Consider the following 23,693-nt stretch of genomic DNA (forward strand, 5'->3'; position numbering starts at 1 on the left):
TATTAAATAGAAAATTTCAGAAATAAATAATTTTATAAGTTTTAAATTACACGCTGTTCTGAGTAGCATGATGAAATCTTGCACCCTCCTGCTCTGTCTCTCTGGGATGTGAATCATCCCTTTGTCCAGCATCTCCATGCTACAGGGACTCTGCCCATTAGTCACTTGGTAGCCATCTGTTATCAGAATGACCATTGAGGTCTTGCAGGGCTTGTGTTCAAGTAACCCTTCTTTTCCATAATGATGACACATTCACATAACTTTTATTACAGTATATTATTATAATTTTCTGTTATTATTAGTTGTTGTTAATCTACTATGCCTAATTTATAAATTAAACTATCACAGGTACATGTATAGGAAAAACATAGTATATATAGGGTTCAGTATTATCGGACACTTCAGGCATCTACTGAGGATCGTGGAACATATCTGCTGAGGATAAGGGAGACTACTGTAAATATCTTGTATGATAGCTGTTGATAAGTTCTATAAGAAAAATAGATCAGGGAGGGGGGATCGGGAAGGTAAAGAATAGGAATTATAGATCATTTGGGAGAGATCCAAGATGGCTGCAGACTGAGTGGAAGCTAGACTGACACTCCCTGGACTGATCTGGATTTACAACTAAAACATAGAAAAACCATCCTGAAAACCAACTGAAGACGAGCTGGAGAGCACCCTCATAACCAGAGGAAAACTGGAGACCGCACAGAGACTGGTAGGAAGTGCGGATGCGAGAGAGCTGGCTGGGCTCCCACAGGCGGCAGCTGAAGGCCCGGAGGGAGATCTCAGCTGTGGGGGGTCCCACTGAGGACTCTGGGCCTAAACCCCAGGCTGGACCTCCCAGCCAAGAGCCCCAGAACTGAGAAAGGTGCCCACGTAACATGTGGCTGTGAAAAGCAGCCAGGTTTCTGTCTGCCAAGGAGAGGCAGCTGGAACTGCAGGCACCCTCTTAAAAGGGCCAATGCACAATGTTTCCAGTGCAGCCACTCGCCTTGGGCTCTGAAGGAGGGGGAATGGAGTGGACTGGAGCTGTGTGGGGAGAGTCATTCCCCCAGACTGTGGGGGACATCTTTCTTGGGAGGCGAACTTTTGGCTTTTGCCTGAGGGGGGAAGCAATTGCCCCACCCTGCTGGAGAGCCTCTTGCCCTACTCAGAGCAGTTTCTATAGCCTGAGGCTTCTTAAGAGACTGATAACAACCAGCCACCCAACCCTGTGGAGATTCTACAGCCTGAGGCTCATGAAGAGAATTAGATTAACAAGTCTGTAGACTAAGGCAGATCTCAGGGTGCTCTGAGTCTTTGCCTGACCTGTTTTGGGACCCAGGCCTTAGAAAAGCAGACTTTGGTGTGCATCTTGGTCCTGTCCAACCACACCCAGCCCCGGCAGTGGAGACCTCAAGCCTGGGGTTGTTGATAGCCCAAACAGGGTACTCAGGGACAGTCACTAACTGCATCTGATATTGGCCTGTACCAGAGACCCTTCAAAAAGACTGAGAATCCTAGCATATCTACCTAACATTTAGCCAAAATGGGGAGACCAAAAAACCAAGCCCCAAATGAAAGAACAAGAGAAGTCTCCAGAAAAAGAGCCAAATGAAACAGAGATAAGCAATCTCTCAGATATAGAGTTTAGAATACTGATTGTAAGGATGCTCAACAGCATGAAAAATATTTGGAAACTATGAAAAATGACCAGTCAGAAATGAAGAATGACATAGCAGGTATCCATTTAATTATTTGCTCCCTTTTTTCTTTCTTTCTTCAGTTCTTCTTTTCTTATTTCTTTCAAACCTGTTCCCATAAAGCTTTGGCCTCCCAACACTGAACCAAAACTCCTCTCACCAAAGTCACCGATTACCTTCACATTGCTACATCTAGTGGCCATGTCTCTCTTTTCTTGATGTAGCAGCATTTAACAAAGTTGGTCACCACCCCCTCCTTGATAAACTTCCTTGCCACACTGCCTGGGACACCACACCTTCTTCCTTTTACATCTACTTGGTAGTTCATCCTCCTCAGTCTCCATTGCTGCTTCCTTTTGTTTTCCTTGACCTCTTAATGTTGATGTGCCCCAGGGCTAGCCCTTGGTCCTCTTCCCTCCATCTACCCTCATTCCCTTTGTAATTGTATCCACTCCCATGGCCTTAAATACCATCTTTATGCTGATGATTTCAAATTTTCTAGGCCAGACCTCACTCCCTTACTCAAAACTAATATCAACTGCCTTTTCAACATCTTTGCTTTTGTGTCTTATAGACATCTCGAACTCAATACTTCCAAAAGTGAACTCCTGATCTTTCAGCTCCATTCTCTTCGCAGTTGCTCAGACAAAAGCTTTAGAAGCATCCTTGGTATCTCTCTCTTACCCGATACATGAGGAATCTTGTTGGCTCACCCTTCAAACGTACCCAGAATCTGTCTTTCTTACCCCTTTCATTGCTACCATCCTGCCCCCAACCTCTATGTACTATAGCAACCTATTAACGTGTTCACTGGTTCTGTCTTGCCTCCATCCCCACCCCAACACTTTATTCTCAATAGAGCAATCAGAGAGATTCTTTTAAAATGCAAATTAGATCATGTCCCTCCTTTGTTCAAAGCCATCCAAAATTTCCTATTTCACTCAGAGTAAAGCCAGAATCCAAATAATGGAGTACTTGTTTTTCCCCCAGTTCCAGGGACATTTTTCTCCTTGCTGAGAGGATTTGTCACCTTCCACTGATATTGTATTATTATTCACTTAATGGTTGTCTATTATTTGTCTGTGTACCCACTAGAATATAAACTCCATGGAGAAAGGGGTTTTCCTTTATTTTGTTCACTGCTGTATCACTCTCAAGTCCAGGATAGAATAAATTCTGGTGCATAGGAATTGCTCAACAAATACTTGTTGAATGAATTAAAGAGGGATTTTGACTCTGAACAGAGGACCCATTCTCTTCACTTGCAAACTTCTAATTTTGTTAACAGAAAGAACAGAATGTCCTATTATGTGTGAAGTGAGCTAATGGGATTTAGTGATGATTATAATCACTAATCACTCTTGAGCATTTAATCTGTTTATAAACAAAATTAGTCACCTAAATAAATATGAATACTGCAAATTCATCAAGAAAGTATTTATTGTGTGCCTGCTATGTGCCTAGCAAGGGGATGAATGTCACTGAGGGTTAGGGACTATGGAGGAACATTTCACACAAAGTTTAAGACCTCCTAGTAGGTCTGCTCCACGTCATACTCTTACTTTGACTAGAAGTTATTTTGCTGTAATAACCCAGGATTAGTTACCTTTTCATTTTCCTCTGTGTGCTATAAAGAAGAGTTACATCAAGCCTGGACTTCAGAGGTAGGGGGAGGGAGAGGGGTTACAGAAAGTGTTAAGAGGTAGGAGTCAAAGCCTTCAGTAGTTCTTAAAGGAGATAAAATGGGGGACATTGCCTCTGAGAAGGAATTGCCTCTGCAATTTGGTCACTGATCAGAAAGAAGCCTCAGACCCCATTCCAAAAGCACAAGTCAAGCATTCACCAGTTTATGAGACCTGGGTGGCAGTAACTGCTTTAGGATGGTGTCAGAGGTTCTGAGAAGCCACCAGGAGCTGCCATTGCTGACAAAGTTTCTTCTGTCAGTATCTTAATTTATGTCTGAGAACGTAATAGTAAATCTTATTTTGCTCTTTCTTTTCCTCACAGACCCCTGGAAGCTTTGAAAGAAGAAGTATAAAAGAATTCATGCACTAGAAATCTGAGGGCTCCGAAGGCTCTTGCAGGTAGAACAAAGGCACTTATTAACCTCTCTTTGTTTTTCACTTTCCTACCTGCAGAATAGTATCATGACTTTTATATTGCCACCTTTGTAAAGGTGATGAATTTGAAACAGCTTGGAAAACACCAGCTTCTGTTCCACCTTGAAAGTCAAATACCAATGTTAACTAATGAAAAGAGTCATCTCTTAGGATGCCCTGTTAGTTTTCTATCAGCTACTGTGCTTACTAAGATTAACAAATGTATCTGTCTATCTGCTCAATTAACTTGCAATAAAATAATATAATCATGAGTAAACATGCAGGAGAATTACACATTTTACCAGGCAGGTATACACAAAGAGTGGGCGAGGAATAAATGATCTACAACTATACACAGTGACATTGATACATCTCACAAACATAATGCTGAGCAAAATAAGCCAGACACAAAAGGGCATATGCTGAATGATTCCATTTATATAATGTTCAAAACCAGGCAAAAATAATCTGCGATGTTCAAAGCCAGGATAATGGTAACCCTAGGGTGGGGGAAGTAGCAACTGGAAGGAGATACAAGGAAGGGCTTCTGATTGCTATTAATGTCCTGTTTATCTATCTGGATATTAGTTACAAGGATGTTTTCACTGTAAAAATTCATTGAACTATATGATTGATGATTTGTGTACTTTTATAGGTGTGTTACACTTTAATAAAAAATATTACATGAGCAATTAATATGACTTAAATTGGGTGGAAAATTTTATTCTGTTCCCTGGGATAAGTAGAAATAGTGCTATATCTCTATGACTCAGGCTTGGGATGGAGTTCTCATGGATTGTCCTGTGAGGGTCACCTCATCCCAGAGGCTTGCACAAATCCAGGGCCCAAATAGGTAGTTTTAATTACACATTATTTTCATTCTCAGTACCAAGATAAAAGGTTTTGATGAAAAATTGTGCCAAGGGACAACTATTAAGATGAACATATACACAATAGAAAAGCTCTACCATGTTCTTGGTTGAGGTTTACCATTTCTGTAAGCATCTAAAGCAGCCACTCTGACTGATTCTTCTACTGTTGAGCTTGGCAGAATGCCATATGCAATTAGAACCAAGGGTATTTATTGAGGATAATGATGAATACTCTGTGAACTAACTTTTTATGGTCTTATGTTCCTTTTCTCATGTATTTGTTGTTACAGTGTGCGATTTTGTGCAGGTTTCTGAGCTCTTCTTTATAGAAAGCAATAATTTAACAAAATGCTTAATACCACTTTTAGGAACAATTTTACTAGAATAAAACATGACCATCACATGTTTAAATTAAATTAGATTCTTAAAAAGTACAGTTAATAACAGCTTCCAATCCTAGTCTGCCATTTATTAGCTATGTGTTTCTGGGCTATTTGTTGAACCTGTTTAAGCCTGTGTCCTTCATTGATCTCACCCCTATAGAGTTGTCATGAGGATTAAATGAGATAATCCATGTAATTAATGTAGAGTACTTGACACAGGATCTGCACCCAAAGGCTAAATATTCACTCTTGGTTTTATTAATAGCTTAATAACTACATTATATGTGATTAATAAAACTGATCATTTATTCAGGGATATTTGATATCAAAAATAACATTTGAAAAGAGAAAAATGGTAGAAAACATCAACTAAGAATTAGCTTTAAAATTTTTAAATTGAGAAATTTCTATGTCTTAATTATTTTGATAACTTCAAAAAAGAACACTCCTGTACTAATGATAAAAAATGACAAAATAAAATAAAATTCTGTCCAACTCAGGGAAGACCAGTGTTGAAATGAAGCAGAATTTGAGAAATACTGACTGGTTTTTGCAATATTCATTTTTTCTTTACTATATGGCAGGTGTCCATGTGATCTCTTTAAGGGGGCAGCTTTTAAAGAGCAAAATGTTCTCATCTGTTTTCTTTCTATGACTTTAAAGATTAGGTGACACCTTATATGTTTCCCCTCTCTCCTCCTTCCTTATTTCAGGGGACAATGCAAGTGCATTAATAAGAACAGTGAACTTAGCCTCTGAATCTTGGTGCTATTTGTATTAATTGAGTGAATTTAAGAAGTCACTTAATCCTCCTGAACTTCATTTTGTCATGTATTTGATAACTTCATTACTGATCATTACAAGGCAAGAATGGCACGAAGTAGATGTGTGCTTCTAAGCTCTAGAAAGCTCTGATGCTTGTAAGTGGGACAAGGTATTTGAAGAATCAACCAATGAGGATTTTGTTGTTGTTGCTTTGTGTTACCTCCTCCCTAATCCTATCCATTTGTCCATTTAGACAGTCATATTGTTGATTCAAGGGAGGTCTTGTATAACAGAAATATAGAGAGAAAGAAAAGAGCTAATGTGAGACTTATAAATTACAAAAGAGACTTTTTGAAACAGTGCAGAGGTAATCGTTTGAGAAAAAAAGAAATTTTTGTTTCAACAGCCTAGGATTCCAGCTACAAACAATAGATTTGAAAGAATATATGGATAGTCATAGTGAGTTTTTCCTCCTACTTTATCACTGGGCCCCCAATACTGGGAACTGGAAGAGGAAGAAGAGGAGCAAGAGAGAAGCAACAGAAATAGAAATTGATGGATCTTTGACACTGTTAACTCTTGTCTGTCCTCCAGGCCAAGTACTTCAGGTTGGGGAGCATGATGGAAATTTTAGAAGAGTTTGGGGAACTCCAGAACTGAGAACACCTGTTTAATGCTTTTAAGACAGAGCTCTAGGAGGCAGCAAATGTTATAGAACTCCCTGGCACCCAGCATGAAGAAGGAACAATAGAGTAGAAAAAGCCTTGCAGTATTTCTGTGCTCAGTGTGGTGTGGAAAGCTGCCAAGAGGCTGAGAGAGTCAAACTAAGATATATTTCAGGTCTTGTGATCAGAGTGAAGCAAATTCCACAGTGAATGGGAGAGAGCCAAAGCCCAATGGGGATACAGAAGTCCCAGAAAACTCCAGCATGGGCCTTTGATGATGATGTCTTGATTACGAATAACCAGATACCCATAGTCCTAGATGTCTTGACATTCACATACTCTCTAGGACTTAACCATTGACAAAGCAAACCCCGAAATCACTGAGGATTTTGTAATGTTGAAGAGATTAAGTTTCCACCATCTAGCAAAATTGGTAAAAATAAGAAAAAGTTCTTTATATATTAGAAAAATACACATTTCTTGACCACATGAGTTTGAGGCCTGAGAATTTGTGTCCACTTACATTTTGTACTTAACATGAAGTGCTTTCTATTTGGGACATCTACTCAAGTCCTCATTGAGTTCCTACAGATGAAGCTAATCTTTCTGCTTGCAGCTTCTGTGATAATTGGAAAGGGCATTTAGAGGCTTGTACTGCTGCTCCCAGATACAGTATTTCCCCTTTATGGTTGCTAAGAGAAAGACAGATCGCCCTCACTGGGCTGGCTACTCCTTCCTCCCAGGTCCTCATCCTCTGGCCCCCCTCTTCAACACAAGGGTGAGTTTGTCAGTGGACTCACCTGTTTCTGTGGACAACCTTGTTCGAGTACTTCTCTTTTCAAAAATCATGCCTAAAGACTTCCCTTGCAATAAAGGCAAATACTGAAAATCAAGGACAAGAATATAATTAAGATGAAAAATATATTTATATCCAATATCAAGGATTATGTTTCAAAACTTATTCTTTATATTATCAAAAACTGTAGCATAATTAATCACTACTTCCAAATAAATATTCAAAGTATTACTTAAAAATGAACTAAAAGTGTGTTTTTTCCCTTTTCTATACAAATGCAGGAAGGGAATAACAAGTTCCACAGATTGTTGACATAATTAGAAAGCACTATTACTTGCTTTGGGTTCAGTCTGAACAGTTGCTTCAAAGCATATTAATATTTCACACTGGGACCATCTTCTTACTTAAATCCATGGAAATTGCCATCAATATTCAGTGATGCTGAAGATGCTTAGTTTGGACATGTTTTCTCAGCTAGGAACATGCTACCCTGTCACAACATGGGGCACTAAGACTCCTAAAGATGAGTCCTCAGAGTGTCTGCTACACTTTCATTATGTATCCTCATGGGAGTGCAACGGTTTTGTTTCTGAAAGTCACGTGGAAACCATCTGGAGATTGGATGCACTCTGGAAAAATAGATTTCTGCCAGCTAAACATCTTCACACACAATGTAAAGAACAAAGGCTTGGGATTTGGGGGGACCTTTTCTCCTTATTTCAGATCTTCTATAGGAATAGCATCCCATAAAAGTTGGAGTCACTCTGTTTTCAGTTTGTTTTTAAGTAACTTGCAGAGCAAGGTAAGAAAATCAAAGTTGTGTAAAACTTTCTCAACCTGAAACCAACTCTTTACAAAAGCTTTTAAACAAGTTTGGAATACGAAAATGCTTTCACAATTAAGCAGTCTAAGTGAAGCTACTGTATTAAGTGTGTGGCAAATGAAAATTGCTCTAAACACAGAATAATAATTACAGCTAAGCACCATGTCCCATTCTCCCCCCTACTTGGTTAACATTTAATTGTTTCTTTGCTAAATTTTTCAATCAACGTCAGTCACATCATTGCAAATGTTTAACATTATCCTAATGATTGTATATCTGATATGCATTCTCATTTGAAATTTGTGGCTAAAAAAAAATATATCATCTTTTTAAAAATATATATATCTTTATTGGTTTCAGAGAGAGGAAGGGAGAGGGAGAGAAAGATAGAAACATCAATGATGAGAGAGTCATTGATTGGCCACCTCCTGCACGCCCCAACTAGGGATCAAGCCCGCAACCCAGGCATGTGCCTTAACCGGGAATCAAACTATGATCTCCTGGATCCTAGGTTGATGCTCAACCACTGAGCCATGCCTGGCCGGGCCATCCTTATTTTTAACTTGATAGAAAACACACAGAGAAAAGAAAGGAGATATAAAAATAAAATCTTTCCAGAGAATGATTCTTTAGTTTCTGATCCAGTTAATAATGAATTTCAACATTCCACATGAAAGAAGTGCAATGACTTGTCATTGAATAACTGATTTTTATCCTTTTTATATGCTTATACATTCAGTGATAATCAATTACCTTGACTGTGTGGTTTTATTACTTGCTACTGTTTAGGAATTTTAATGTGTTTTCTGTTCCCTCTTTCTTTGTAAGGCTGTCTTTACAAAAGCTGATTGGTACTAATGGAAGATGAGATGAAAATGCTACATACCTCTCCTTTCTGCTTTATTCTATATTTCAGGTCCGCTGATAGCCAGAGCATATACTTAATTTCTTCTCCTGTAAAGTCCTTTAGAGTGAGGAGGTCACGACCCTTCAGCTGTATTTTATTTTGTAGTGGTTGTCCACATCTACAAAAAAAAAAAAAAATGAGAAAAAGAAATAAAAATATGTATTTAAGAAAAAAAAAAGTTCTGTGGTGACTCATTGTTTTATTCTTGAAACAAAACGGTAAATCACATGTAACCTCATGTGTCTCTGCAAAGTGCTAATGCATTGAAATTGAGATGGCTGTGGTTGGCATTTTAGATATCCTGTATTTTGATTGTTGAGAGAAAAGAATTTGAAGAAAGAAATTGAATTCTTATTTGTTGAAAATAGCCATATGAGTGGCTTTGCCACTTACTAGTTGTGCAACTCTGGGCAAATTACTTAACCTCTCCCCTATAGGGTTGTTGCTAGGGTGAAATGATTTAATACATGGAAATCATACAATGCCTGGCATATAATAAGCATTTGATAAATTTTATCTATTATTATTGAAATCATTAGATTATACAATAAGACTTTATAATATGCATACAATAGAAAACAATATCATTCTTTTTTCCCTACTGCCCTTCAAATCTATTCTTAGAGATTTGTCTTTTTACTTGTCCCTGGTCAAATACAATGGACCCTGTGGCTTTTGTAGTAACCTTCAGGGAAAAGAAAAGTCATCTTCTTGCTTTATTACCTCAAAGTGTCTCGGTAAAATAATGTGTAATAATAAGAATTATTTTTTTAACTCTAAGAAATGCACTGCAAATTAATACCTTTTGCCTTCCAGCTCATGCTTAATTCAAGCTGGCCTCTTCTATAGGTAGAAGAGGGACCATAAGCTGTTTCCTCTGATTCCCTGCCTTTGGTTCATCTATGTAAAGCCAAGGGAAGGGAAGGAGTTAAGGGCCAGGCAAACTCTGGTTCTGTTCAGCAATCTAGCATTGGTATAGGTGCTTGACACTGACTCTTTCCCTCATGGGGTGCTTTTTAGGGTCCTTTGGAGAACTCTCTCATCACTGGGAATTTCTCACAGCAGTCCTTGATGACAGACAATTACATCTCCTCTGCCATCCGAGAGACTAGGCTCTTCTTGCTGACATCTCCTCACCCCTTCAGCAGGTCTCTTGGTCATGATGTGAACCAATACCATGATATGTCTCTCTCTCATTCCATACTGATTCATGGGAAGCCCTTCATATTCTTTGCTCTTACAAGAGTCAGATCCATCCCAGTATAGTCTCCTCTCTTGCTCTACCATAAAAACAGCTAGCCATCCAGTCCCTCTTACTTTAGGTTTCCCAGATATGGGCCTGAGATTAGTGTACAATGTCCCCAAGATTTCCTATTGATTGGTGCCATTGGAACCACTGACCCTAGGCATGAAATGAGGAAAGAGTACCCCTCTATGTGAGGACATTGTACACTTCAAAAATGCTCTTCAAATCTGCTACCTGTTTCTTGGTTTCTGCAATACATTTTAGAAGCCACAGGAAGTCACCAATGGATTACAAAACTAATTCTTATGTATATCCTTTGCAAGTCCTGTTTTAGTAGTTTGACATCTCACTTCGGAATGAGGGAAGAGTCAACATCTATTAGGCCTGGGCAGAAACTGAGACAGAAAGAGTCCAATTTTAACATTCTGTTACATTGTGATGACAATAATTGTTATTTGAGATGATCAGTATGTAAAATGGACAGCATGTATTCTTTCAGTGTTCCCAGTGTTATCTCTACTTAACAATAATTAGCACTGTATACCATTAGAAATTATGAAGAACCAAGGGCAAAATGTTGTTTACCACATGTATTAATCATTAATTTTATTAGTAGAACAACTGTGACAAAATGACCATGCTTAAATTTCAGCCTAAGCAGAGAGCTTGGGCTACTTGAAATAAAGAGTAAATTCTCTGGTGGGATTTATGTATGTATTTTTTTGCAATGATGATAAGATGATAGGTAGGAAAATCATAAATTCACTCAATTTGTTGTTCCTACTACATGATGTCAAATAACTTAAACAATGAATAGTTCACTAAATATCCAACTTTCTGGCAGAATTGATTTGTTCATTTAGTGCTCAGTAGGTGAGTAGATTTTTTCAGTAGACTTTTTGAGATTTAGTCCTTCAAAGATTCTAGTTATTAAGGAAAGGAACTTCCATCACGATGGTTTGTGTGTTTGTTGGCCAGTGGTTGATTGATTTAATAAAAAATACTAATGACATATTCAACTCCAATAGAAAGTAGTGTTGTCAATTTATATGTGAATCAAAATTTTGCTTAACATTCCTATTTCAAAGATGTACCATCTTTTTTCAACTTTTAAAATATGTGATTCATGTATACTCCAAATGGAAATTTGTTTAAAGCAAAAGTCCTCAATTTTTTATTACAGATCCCTAATAGTTAAAAAATTTGAAATGGATCTACAATATGTATTAGTTTATTTATAATATATGTGTTAGTATCCTAGTAGATTATGTACATAACAAAACACAAGGAAAAATAAATAAAAAAATAGAATTTTAGACTAAAGAACCAAATACTTAAAAAATTAATTATAAATATAAAAAATATTTTTCTGGCTAACAAAGTTTCTAGAATAAACCTTCATTTTCTTCCTTCTACTGGAACCCTAGTAAAAAGCTTACAGAACTGTTTCCAAGGTCTAGACAAAAGTAGTCAGCAATTTAATAACTTTAGAGACATGGCATTTGGCAGGAAATTTGTTTTTGCATATGTATTTTGGTTATGTTTGGTTCTGATTATATTAATGTTAATATTAAATAATACTTGGAATATACAAGTACTGATATTGTTGAGAAGTAAACCATTTGACTGATATTCATGCATTTTTCAGGGTCAACTGGATTTGTTTTCTGAAGATATATAAACAGATTTAATGTGTCTGGCCTGGAATGGAGGCATGGCAGCTCTATCTTTCCCAATTCACATTTAGGGCAGTTTTGAAAATATTTTTTCTTCTGGAATAAGGTTCAAGTAGCATAGAGTCACAGAAGATAAACTCTCTTGCCTCTATGTATTACACTAATACATCAATATTCCTTGGTTTAACACTTCTTCCAATATTATTCTAAAAGTGGGGAAAAACTTTGCTGGAAAACCCCGCTCCCCAGGATTCAAGGAATTTGGAAAACATCACCATAGCTGTAGAGCTCACATCTATCAACAATAGGAAAAACAACCCATGAGCTATTTTGAGGCCTTATTTTTTGCCTAGAGCTCAAGTAATAGACTCCTGGTTATTTTTTATTTTAATTTTTTTATTTAATTTTTACTTAGTGCAGGAAAGATTTCACAACATATGTCCAGGTGATTTTTCAGAATACCTTTATTAAAGCTGGGGACAGTGAAACAAGGAAGGGCCTAGGATAGAAGAAGCAACAGGAGAGAACCTAGGTGGGGCTGCTTTGGCTCTCTAGAAACATTACGGGAAAGAAGTGAGACAAGGCGAGGCTGCTGTCAGCTCCCTTGAAAGTCAGAGAAAAGGGGCTTAGGGGGTTATCCTGGGACAAGCTGCCACTGCCCATTGCTCTCTTGGTTGCAAGTCTTGTGGAGGTCCTTCGAGTTTAAGAAAAAGAAAATTTACTCAAAAAGGAGATTTGAGTGGGTGTGGCCCAAGGAAGCACAGAAACTCCTGGTTATCTTGCAGCCCACAAAATGCCTCCAAACTGCTACACATAAGGGATTCAATACCCTCCCCCAATCTCAGCCCCTGTAGGGTTTTGTGGTATGTACTCTCTTCTAAACAGAATTACATGTTTCATTTAAGAAAATATTATAGATCTTAGAAGTGTTGTTGTTGTTGAGTCGCAGAGCAAAAGAATTAGAAATAAAAATTTTGCAGGGAGTCCTAGCCGGCTTGTCTCAGTGGTTAGAGCATTGGCCCTGCGAACTGAAGGGTCCCAGGTTCAATTCCGGCCAAGGCCATGTGCCTCGGTTTCAGGCTCTATCCCTGTCCCCGGTCGGGGTGCATGTGGGAGGCAACCAATCGATGTATCTCTCTCACTTTCTTTTTCTCCCTCTCTCCCTTACACTCTCTCTGAAAAGCAATGGAAAAAATATCCTTGGGTGAGGATTAAAAATAATAATTAAAAATTTTTTGCAGGGAAGTAAACTATTTTCTCTACTTTCCTTGCAAGGAAAATAATGGTGAAAGAGGAAGCCCAACAACCTTTAGCTACTTCAAAAAACCTCCAACTTCCAGCTCTTACTATCCAAACAGAAGACAAATCGGGGTTTTCTCAAAGTTGTCCTTATACACTTTTAAAAATTTCTAAGTTGGAGGTGTGGTTAGAGTTCAGTTTGGGGTTAAGGTTAATGTTCTTTTACCTGCTGCTCTTTTATTTCTACACTGACAGATTTGAATTAAAAAGTAGAAAGAAGACACAAACATCCTACTTAAATCTTCCTTTTTGTCCAGACCTTTCATTTTCAAATTTATATAGCAATGGAAACTTTATTTCAAATTATTTTTCTTAGACCACAAATGATCAGGAGAATACCACTGTTGTGACTCCAGTCTCTACATGGCAGCCACTGATAATGTCCTCACTTTTATTGCCCTGGAATTGGACCTCCAATAAGTGTTAGCAGATAAGCAATTTTTAAATAAATACAGACAGTTCTGGCTTTGAACAGTAGTGTGGGACTGTAAATAACCATTAAATCTGAATAATCAATGGGAAAAATCACAATTATTCTGTGACTTTTAAAATTTTGTCAAAACTTTAAAAAGTCTCTTATCATCAGTATAAATATATGGTAAAATTAAAAAGATAGTAAAACTGATATACATTTAGTACACTACAATTTAAAACATTAAAAACATTGAGAGTTATAATGTTTAACTTCTTTGTAAAAATTGTCAATAGTACTTTGAATAGTGCATGCCATCTTCTTATAGTATAACTTAAGCATCCTTTCTATGCTTTGGTGAATTGTCAAATTCTTTTCTAAGTTTGAATCAACTTCCAATATTTTATCCTTTGTATTTTCAAGATTGTGAAATATCTATGAGAATTCCTTTAATGTGAGGTGTTTTGCTGGTAACACTTCCTCTTGGAAGGCCTTCATACTTTTTGTCGCAACTGCTTTCCTCATTTACATTGTTAAGTTTGTCTTTACTGAGTTCCTCTGGCTGTATATCCATAGCCTCTCAAACAGTAGCAGGGACAATAATCCACAGTCACCTATTTATTTCATAAATACATTAACATTTGATTCAAATTTAAATGCCAATGTTATTTTTTATATGTCTGCTACATTTTCATCTCTGTCAGACAATGCCCTCTTTCATTTATCCATTTTTATAAAATGTCACATGGGTTTATCACTGGGAGAAAAGAAGGCAGCACAGCTCTGCTTTTTTGCTTTCTGTATGTAAACTGAATAACAAATGCACAGTGAGCAATCACCAAAAGACTTTAAAAGAAGGGATGAGATCTGTTATTTACATAGTGATTTCTGAGCTGAAGAGCTAATAATGAAGTTTTTACTTTATGCAACTACTCACAATTAATATACCACAACAATTGAAATTCAAACTGTGTACTTGGAAGTCTGGACTTATTTAACTAAAACGTGGTAATTGAAATTCCTGCATATTGGGACAATGCAAAGGAACAACTGACTGTACTACAAATGTTTTCCCATTGTTAAGACTCTTATATACCATTCCTTCTGTCCACAACACTCTCCTCTGAGTTCTCAAGGCTGACTTTTTCTCTTCCTTCAGCTGGAGGCTTAAATACCACCTTCTGTAAGATTTTTTTCCCCTAATTGTACTAAATGGTCTTCACTTTGCCTTCATTTTGTTCATAACACTCATCACAATTTTAATATATATTTATGCTTCTGTTTATTGCTTACTTTTTATCTTCCCATTGGATTATATGATCCATGATGTCAGGGATCCTGCCTGTTTTATTCATTAATATTTATGCAGTGTTTATTGAAATGACTGGGATATAGTAGGCATTCAATAAATATTTCTTAAGTAAATGGGTGATTGAATGTCTCTGGGGCAGAATTAAATCAATTCGTATATGAAATTCAGCAGATTTTTAGGAGTGAATTTAAAGATTTGTCATGATGGCTTTTCAATGCCCTGACCAAGGTCTGAGGACAAAAAAAAGACCACCAAGAGTCCCCAAACAGAATTAATGTTGAGGCAAGAGCAAGTATGGGCTGTGGCCCAGGCCTAAGAGTCACGGGAGGGAATTGATTGTAGCCTAGTGTGTTTCTAAAGCTGAAATCCCCTAGGGCTCAAACACTCCAGCACAGTATTTGCAGCACTGAGAATAATGACTAGACATATGCACGTGAAACAATAAAGTTATAACCTTGTACCCTGAGCACAGCAGTCTGAGTCAAGTGCAAAAACTTTAAAAACTGATGAGAGGACGTGATGGAATAAGTTTATGCCTATGGCAATGTGAGGGCCAAATCCAAAATACTGTGATAGTGAACTAAACTGATATTTGGTTCCCTCTCTCCACTAACTGCTTTTGGACAGAAAAAGTCCTCAGGGTCCTTGGGGACAAAAGAGGTGGAGAGGTAGATACGTCATACTGGCATGTGAGGGCTTCCATGATTAACCAGAATATTTTTTAAAAATTGTACCTCAACTAATAAAGGGAGTCATACTGTTTACACAACTGAAAAATCATTAAAGTAGTCACCACCTTTCTCAGTTCTGTCTAGGAGGTGGGGCAGGAAATGTTCGCTTGGGAAAAAGAGCTGTTTTTCATAGATATCAAGAGCTAACCAGGAAAATTTATCACTGGAAGGAAAGCAAACACAATGGTTCCAATTTAAATTCCTATCCTGTTTACTATCTCCTCATAGCACTCCACCTTGGCTCAGAAATGAGACTGCCACACCTCTTTTCTAAGCTACTTAAAAATTAGAGAAAAGTAGAAGAGCTCCACAGTTGTACCATGCTGAAATGCCTTTGCCACAGGCCCTTTTTTTCTACTCCGTATTAAGCAGTTCTTGCTTTCTGGTGATAAACCCACACTCGCATTAGCCAGTTAAAGCCATTGGCATAAATGGCTATTAAGTTCTCCTGGAAACCCCATGCCACAGTCTAGTCTGATTCAGGAGCACCCAGACCAGGCCAGAATCATTATTTTATTGCTCCCATAAAACGTATGGTCTCCTTGTACTTAAATGTGTCTCCTTGTTAAGCCAGACCTAAACTACATTCATGCTTAAGCCAACACATAATAGGGAGGATATAATATTGGAGAAAACAATGGAAACCAGATTTTCTGTCAAAACTGTCATTGTCATCACTGCCTGGTTAAAGCTAGAATTTTGAAAAAGGCAAGACTACTTTCTTACATTTATTTTATCCTTTGAAAAAATAATTATAGAGATTTCTCAACCCCAAATTACTGAATGCTAAGAAGTTAAGCCAATGTCATAGTAGATCCTTGTGTTAGCTTTACCCAAATACCTTCCCAGCTAGAAAATGGAAGAGTATTCTCTATTGGAAGAATGAATCTTTTATTGCTAATGTCTACATTTTTCCAACTCTGTAAATTGTATGGAGCATAGGGGGAGACCTGGATGTGTTCCCTCGTATAATTGTATTTTTGGGGAAGAAAAAGTGCTTGATTTGAGTAAAATGTGGTCAGTCAGAAAGAGATTTTGCCAGAGTAGGAAAAAATTCAGTGTTAAATGATATTTTGATCACTGTGTAGAATTTAAGATAAAGACTTTAGCTTCTGGAGGCATAAGAGAGGGTCAATGGTTGGCCCCTATGGCTGAAATTTTGGTATTACTTTAATGTTGCAGATCGATGCAACAGTTAAGGCATATATTCTTGTCTTTTTATTTTTTCTGTTACTGAGATATTTTGACTATACCTAAAAAAAGATATTGTGCAAGAGTACATTGGCCAACTTAATCAATTTGAAAGTATCAAAATAATCAAAGCAGTGGAATGAATAGAGCAGTGATTTAAAATATTCAAATTCTAGTCCTAGTTCAACTATGACCTTGGGAAGATAATTTCCCATCTTTGGCATCAATTTTTCATCTGGAAATTTAAGAAAATGTACTAAAAGTCAGTAATCCTTTGTGTCTTTGTCTTCTACAACATTCATGAAGTTTATCAACACAAGATTTCCCATGGACTATACTGGAGTCATTGAATTCTCACTGGCCTAACTTTAATTCTATCCCTTTCTTTATATCTTAAGAAGGCATCTTACAATGCATGCAAAGGACAGTGACTTTACTTTCACAAAACTCTTGAATCTGATCCTATTGATTTGAAAAAAAGCACAAATTATTTCTAAATTTCTTATTATTAACAACAACAATAATTTATTAATAAAAATTTACTTGAAACCTTTCTCACTGTTGCCACATACTCACATGTGGTATAAATTACTATTGATAACCAGTGACTAGGTGGTTTCTAAAATACCTTAGGTTGTCAATATTCTAAAATTGTGAAATTTCCCCTCGTCTGAAGATTGAAGAGTGAGATGATGGTTAGCTCTGTGCAGACCTACCATTAAAGGGCTGGAAACACAAAACTGATGAAAATCTGTGGTTGCCTCTTCTACTTTTATCTTAGTTAAATTACTAAATTATTAAAAATTACAAACTAGAAATAAAACACAAATTCTACTGTTAACCAAGGGAAATATTATGACTGCATTCCATTCCTGGCATCATACCCTGTATAGTTTTCTAAAGTCAAAAACTATGTTTTTTAAAAGGCATTCATTTTTAGTTATGCAGAAAATGTAAATAATCAAAGAGGACTGTTTTATCTCCTCTACCCCAAAATATGGATGGGCTGTAATCGCTTTGTCTGTGTCCATGTGTGCATAGATGGGCATCAGTGTTGGATGAAGGAAACATAATGAGTTATGTAAGCCCTTAGAGAGGTCTGGAATGAAATACCTGAAAGCCAGTCACCTCCAGCTCCAATCTATAACCTCCACAGAATTGGGTGGCTTAGCTCAATATTCTCTGAAGAAATTTCTATTTGTGAGATGAAATTGAACTGCACTTACAAATTGGTCTTCTCTGATAAAGAAAGAGATTTTTTAGTGGTTTCTTTAAAAGATGTAAGTGGTTTCCCTAATAGGCAACAAATCATAGGACACTATTATCCAAACACAGCCGAGCTCTAGAGCCTTGTTTGTGAGATGAAAAGCCTATAGATTGGGTGTTTTTGGCAGTCTTGGTGTCTGATCCTATTGATTTTGTTAAAAAAAATAATAATTGACTAAAAATGATTGATCCAGGAGCCAGTGTGGATGGCTTCAGCCTCACTTAAGCTATTATTTTGTCATATCTATGGCAACATGGCTGCTCACTTCAAAACTGTGCAGCCCCTGTTTTGTGGCATTGCCAAACCCTAACTACATATTTCCTATTACTCTCTAGTGGTAAACTCACATGGTAGGTTTTGTAACAAGGGACTTTCACTTTTCCCAAGAGAGATGAGGGGAGTCGAATATTTGTGGAAGGCTGAAAATCAAAGTAAAAGTACAATAGAGGCAGAGTTGACAGGGAGCTTTTCTCCATTGCTGAGGGGCCATCAAAGGCTATAGGTCTTTTTTTTCTCCTTTTTTAAAAAATTTATTTTTACTGTTGAAAACATTACAGATGTAGGTCTTAATAGAGATCAACAATTTTGATTTTTGTCTAGCTGGCGGCTTAAACCAGTAGAAAGAAAAACACACATGCCACATGAGAATGAAACCATTTTAACAATATCCCATTTTTCAATAGATATTCATGCTCTTGAGTTCCTAACAACATGGGTGATTTGATGCTTTCACATTTTCAAATAGCAAGCATGGATTTAGGTTGATTTAGCCATACTTTTGCCTCAGCTCTCATTTACTGTGAGAGATGGCTAGCCAGGATTTTCAGAATTGTAGTCTGGTGTAGCTGGATATAAATAATAAAATATTAGTAAATACCAGAAAGTCCAAATATTATGAAGAGGTTTTGCCAAAACTTAACCTGTAATAATTATTTTTAAAAAATCAATAATCACTGTACTTTTCCAAGAAGAATATAAATTTAAGTTCCAAGCTTTGGTTATTCATTCAGTTGACTGTGTTCACCTCAGTGATGATTCTTTGTTAAAAACTATGGAATAAAATTTCATCACATTTTTATCCATTATAACTCAGTGAGATGGATAAAATAATGGACATTTGTCTGTCATTTTATAGTTTTCTCACACATTATCTCACTGGTTATCAGTAGATTATGACTTCATGTGTCTGGAGTGAAATATTTTATTTACTGAGATATCTCCAACACCTTGGCTAGGGTGTGGCACAAAGTAGGTGCTCAATATGTATTTAGTAAATGAATGATTGAACTACTCTGTGGTGGAAGCAGAACAGGTATTACTCTTTTCTCCATTTTATAGGTGAATCAACATCGCAGAAATGTTTAGTGACTTGCTCAACTTCATATAGCCAGCAAGTGGTGGTGTCAGGCCTTGAACCTAGCTTCGAGACCCCCAAACCTGAGCTTTCCTCCAGATTAGTGGATATGTGGTCTAATTCTGATATATGGTCTAATTGCTAAACCCCATAATGTCTCCGGACTTCATCTACTTTATCTATATATTAAATGAGAGCATTATTCTGTGGCTCTGAGGTCCCACTTAGATCTAATACTATGGACTTAATTTACAATATCATTTACAGTGACATTCTGTCTTCCGAGAGTTTTCTATTCACCAAAGAAGTGAAGTCCAGAGAACTCAGAACTGTGAGGTGGCCCAGAGGATGAGGGCTGCTATCACTAGCAGTGGGAAGAAACTTCAGACTAGAAGCTTACTCCTTTAGGAAGTCAGTAAAGTTGTTTTAAGGCTGGTTCAGGTTGTAAAGACACCCTGGGGAAATTCTGAGTGTTAACATGTCCTACCCTAGAAACTTTCTGGCAACAAAGTCCACAATTGATGACCTTGCTTACATAGCTAGCTCACCACCCTCGTCCTCTTCCCCGCAGACACACTGAGCACCATTTTCCAACCATGTGCTCCATGGCTGTAAGCTAGATGTAGCTTTTATAACGAATACAGTGGAGACAGCCTCCTTTGCACATGCTACCAAGAATTTCAGAGATACATACCAAATTTGGATTTAATTTTTTAAAAGTCATGCTCCTCATCACACGTAAGGCTCCTTTGCAGCAGCTTTGTAAATAATAATCTAGTTGCAATTTGGAGTCTGTTCTTTTAAAGAAGTGATTAATCCCCGCGCCCTTGACTGATTTTTTTTTTTTTTTCAGGCAAAACGGAATACAAGCTGAAGATCCTGTGTAAAAAACTAATTTACAGGCTAATTTTCTTCAGCCTGTTGCTCATTTAGAATGTACGCAAACAGAAGACATCAAGAACATTTAGTCTGTTGTACCTGCCGCGGTTAGTCTCCCCAACCCCCAGCACGAGGTGAAATCTGATTACAGAGAACTGAGCAATGAAAGCTCAGCTGGAATTAGAGACTGCTGTATCTAAGGGTCAAGTCTGGCACTACACCCTGCAGAAAGAGGACTTTTGATGCTGCACTCCTTTGCAGAATAGATAAATTTCATTTATCACCACGGTTCCTAAATCAGACTCAAATCTCTGGCCATTGTCACTTACCGGAAATTTCGAACCATAAAACGGTGACCATGTCTAAGAGCTGCATTGTTCAACAAGATTCTCAAATTAAACAGCATCTTCTTTTGCTAGCAGAAACGATGATTCTATGCTCTTGAAAATGCCCCACCAAGGTAGTCCGTGGGGTCTACCTAAAAGCTAAGAATGCTTTTGATTGCAGTGAGAGAGCAAAGGTAATATTATCTTTTAACTGCCTTATCAAATTCCCTTGTTTAGAGATACTGTAGGGCAGGGTTCAGGGGTATTTGAACTTTAAGCCAAGCTTTACCACTGTGTGTTTTTTTAGAAAAATCCTGACTCTTTTGGTGCTCAAACTCCTCATTTTTCATAATATATTTATGCTGTCACATACTTGTACAAAATCAACTGACAAGTACTCATTGAGAATATAATATATGCAAGACACCACAATGCTAGCTGTTGTGAAGGCACATAGAAATAACTCATTCAGAAAATGTGAATTGGCAGTGCCAAACCCCAGATGTAGACATGACACCCCTCAGTATTTCCAGAGATATCACCTTCCTATCTCTAATTCCCAGGCTTTACACGAAAATAAATAGAAGTATAAAAAGAACTGCCCTGGAAGCTTTTAGTTTTAGCTTTTTCTTTTCTTTTTTTGGCGGCAAAAAGCTGGAACTCCCATTGTGTCTTGCACATAGTAGGTCTTCAATAAATCAGTGGCTGCCTATTAATTGTGGCAAGAGCTCAGAATTAGTAGAAGTGGGAGGGTGGTTCCATATGCTTCTCCCCTGACAGCCTTTCCAGATCACTAAGGGGCCTTCCAAAGTTTCACATTCATTCATTCACCTACACTTATAAATTGGATGTTTTCAAAATCTATTCTGTGTCAGATACAGGTTTAGGCTAGAATTTCAGGGGAGGAAGATGATCTTACCTTTGCAGAGTTTATAGTTCAATAAGGGTGATAAGATTTGTAACTAAATATCCACAACACAAGCCCATAGAAGAGGTCCAAATGAAGTGCTACCACATCATAGGAAAGGGGAAATACTCTAAGCTGGGAAGGGCAGGAGGCAGGGGAAGAGGGAAAGGGGTAGGGGCTGCCTCTTCTGGTCAATTTATTAAACTTTTGTAAACCCAGGTAAGCACTTGCTAGAAGTTTATGTAATACAAGAAAAATGCTATTTAAAAGCCAACTATGGCCACTTCAGGGGCAGGGATGGTTGTGATGTCATAATTAATATCAGGGAAATGAATCCTGACACTATTCCCTTCTATTTATGAAGAATGATGTGGGATCAAGAGCGAGAAAGACCAAAATTTCCAAATCTTTGCCAAATCCTCTGTTCTAGAAAGAGTATTTCAGGCAGAGTCAAGTGTTTGCAAAGGCATGGAGGTAAGAAGGTATAGAGTGAATGCTCCAAGTGGGAGAATAGATGGATAATTTGTTTGAAAAGACCATCAAGCATCTTTGTAGAGGCAAAATGGACAAATTGTTGGATAGAATTCAAAGAACGAAATTGGTCTATGTAATAGAGGGAAGGAAACAGAATTTACAGGAAGACTGAGAGAGAAGAGGTCAAACTACATGCTAACATAAAGTCCATATCTTCAGTCAACTGTGCTACCTACACAGACAACTCAACTCCTATGAGCAATGTTTGGAGAGAAATCAAGAAATGTCTGCAGTGCTGTGGTAGAGAATGTGGGTAGAACTTCTGAGATGTCAAAGCAACTCACCCTCATAATTCTATGAAGGTAGGCATTCAGTTCACCAGAGGCATTAAAAAAAAACACACACAAGAAAAACCTAAACCACCCATAATCCTCAGAGATATTGGAAGAGTAGAGCTGCCCCACATGTGGGATGAGGTTAAAGGCAATTTCACTGAATCTCAAAATACAATAAATCTCAACTGAAATCTGGGTCACATGTGGAAAAACATCTTACAGTGTTTGTCATTCATCCTCTTACTCCACGGCTCCTCTAATTCTTCTTCAACTGCCTGGTTTGGCTTCCTACCTAGTTCCCTTTGTCCATCCATCCCTCCATTTATTCATATTTCTCTGCTGCCAACAACAATTGTGCAGCCACCATAGGCTAGGTCTCTATGCTGGGTGGGCTGTAAGGGATATAGTGATAAATAGGAATGACGAGTCCCTTCTCACATGGAGTTCATTATTTGAAATGACTCCACAGCACAGCTTCTGTATCTGTTCTCTGACCCAATGCATTCTAACCAAGGAGGAGGGGCTTATTCCCTACTCCCTTGCTTCATCTCCATGGGACCTCGAGCTTAGCTTGTTCCTCATCCAGCTTCCACCATTGGGGGTGGGAGTAAGGGTTAGATGGGGTTCTTGGAGAAGGTGGCACTAGTCCTTAATGGACTGGAGGTACTTACAAAGGATATTACAGCAAAGGAAGGAACTTGTGAGCAGACCCCGAGGAAGTAACAAATAAGGTGTTCAGAGTAGCAAAAAATGATTCACCATTGGAGGCGTGGATCAACCCCATCATTGACTATTTAAATGAAGCCATGCCACCACCGAGCAAATTATATATATTAAAAACAAAAAACAGCCCAGCTGGCATGGCTCAACAGTAGAGCATTGACCTATGATCCAGGAGATCTCTGTGCCATTCCTAGTCAGGGCACATGCCCGGGTTGTGAGCTTGATCTCCATCAGGGGACATGCAGAAGGCAGCCAATCAATGACTCTCTCATCATTGATGTTTCTATCTCTCTCTCCCTCCTTCTCCCTTTCTCTCTTTGAAATCAATAAAAACTTATTTATAAAAAAAAACAAAACAGAAAACCATGAGTGTCTATGTTTTGTTCATAGTCTTCCCCTACATACCTGCCACTTCTTAATGCAAGCACTGACAGCTGTCTACCTGAGAATAAACTCCCCATACTCCTCACCCTGTGTGAGTGAGGAGTAAAACATGTCTCCAGTGGGACTGAGCCTCAGTTGCCCACAGTAGAAACCTGCTCATCAATGTACCCTGTATTAGC

At 37.8% G+C, this 23,693-nt stretch overlaps 1 protein-coding gene across 1 annotated transcript in view; it reads right to left on the minus strand.

Moving 5' to 3' along the window:
• OTC (ornithine transcarbamylase) overlaps positions 1-20,886 on the minus strand; it is a 51,568-nt gene extending 30,682 nt beyond the window's left edge. Inside the window, exons 1-3 of the mRNA XM_081125446.1 lie at positions 20,695-20,886; positions 8,978-9,116; positions 7,273-7,354 (exon numbers count right to left, since the gene is read on the minus strand). Of these exons, the coding sequence (XP_080981572.1) occupies positions 7,273-7,354; positions 8,978-9,116; positions 20,695-20,771 (298 nt within the window). The 5' untranslated portion in view covers positions 20,772-20,886. The remainder of the gene's footprint in view (positions 1-7,272; positions 7,355-8,977; positions 9,117-20,694) is intronic.
• Between the last annotated feature and the right edge of the window lie 2,807 nt (positions 20,887-23,693).

Source organism: Miniopterus schreibersii, assembly GCF_964146895.1.
Source record: "Miniopterus schreibersii genome assembly, chromosome: X".
NCBI classification, from domain to species: domain Eukaryota; kingdom Metazoa; phylum Chordata; class Mammalia; order Chiroptera; family Miniopteridae; genus Miniopterus; species Miniopterus schreibersii.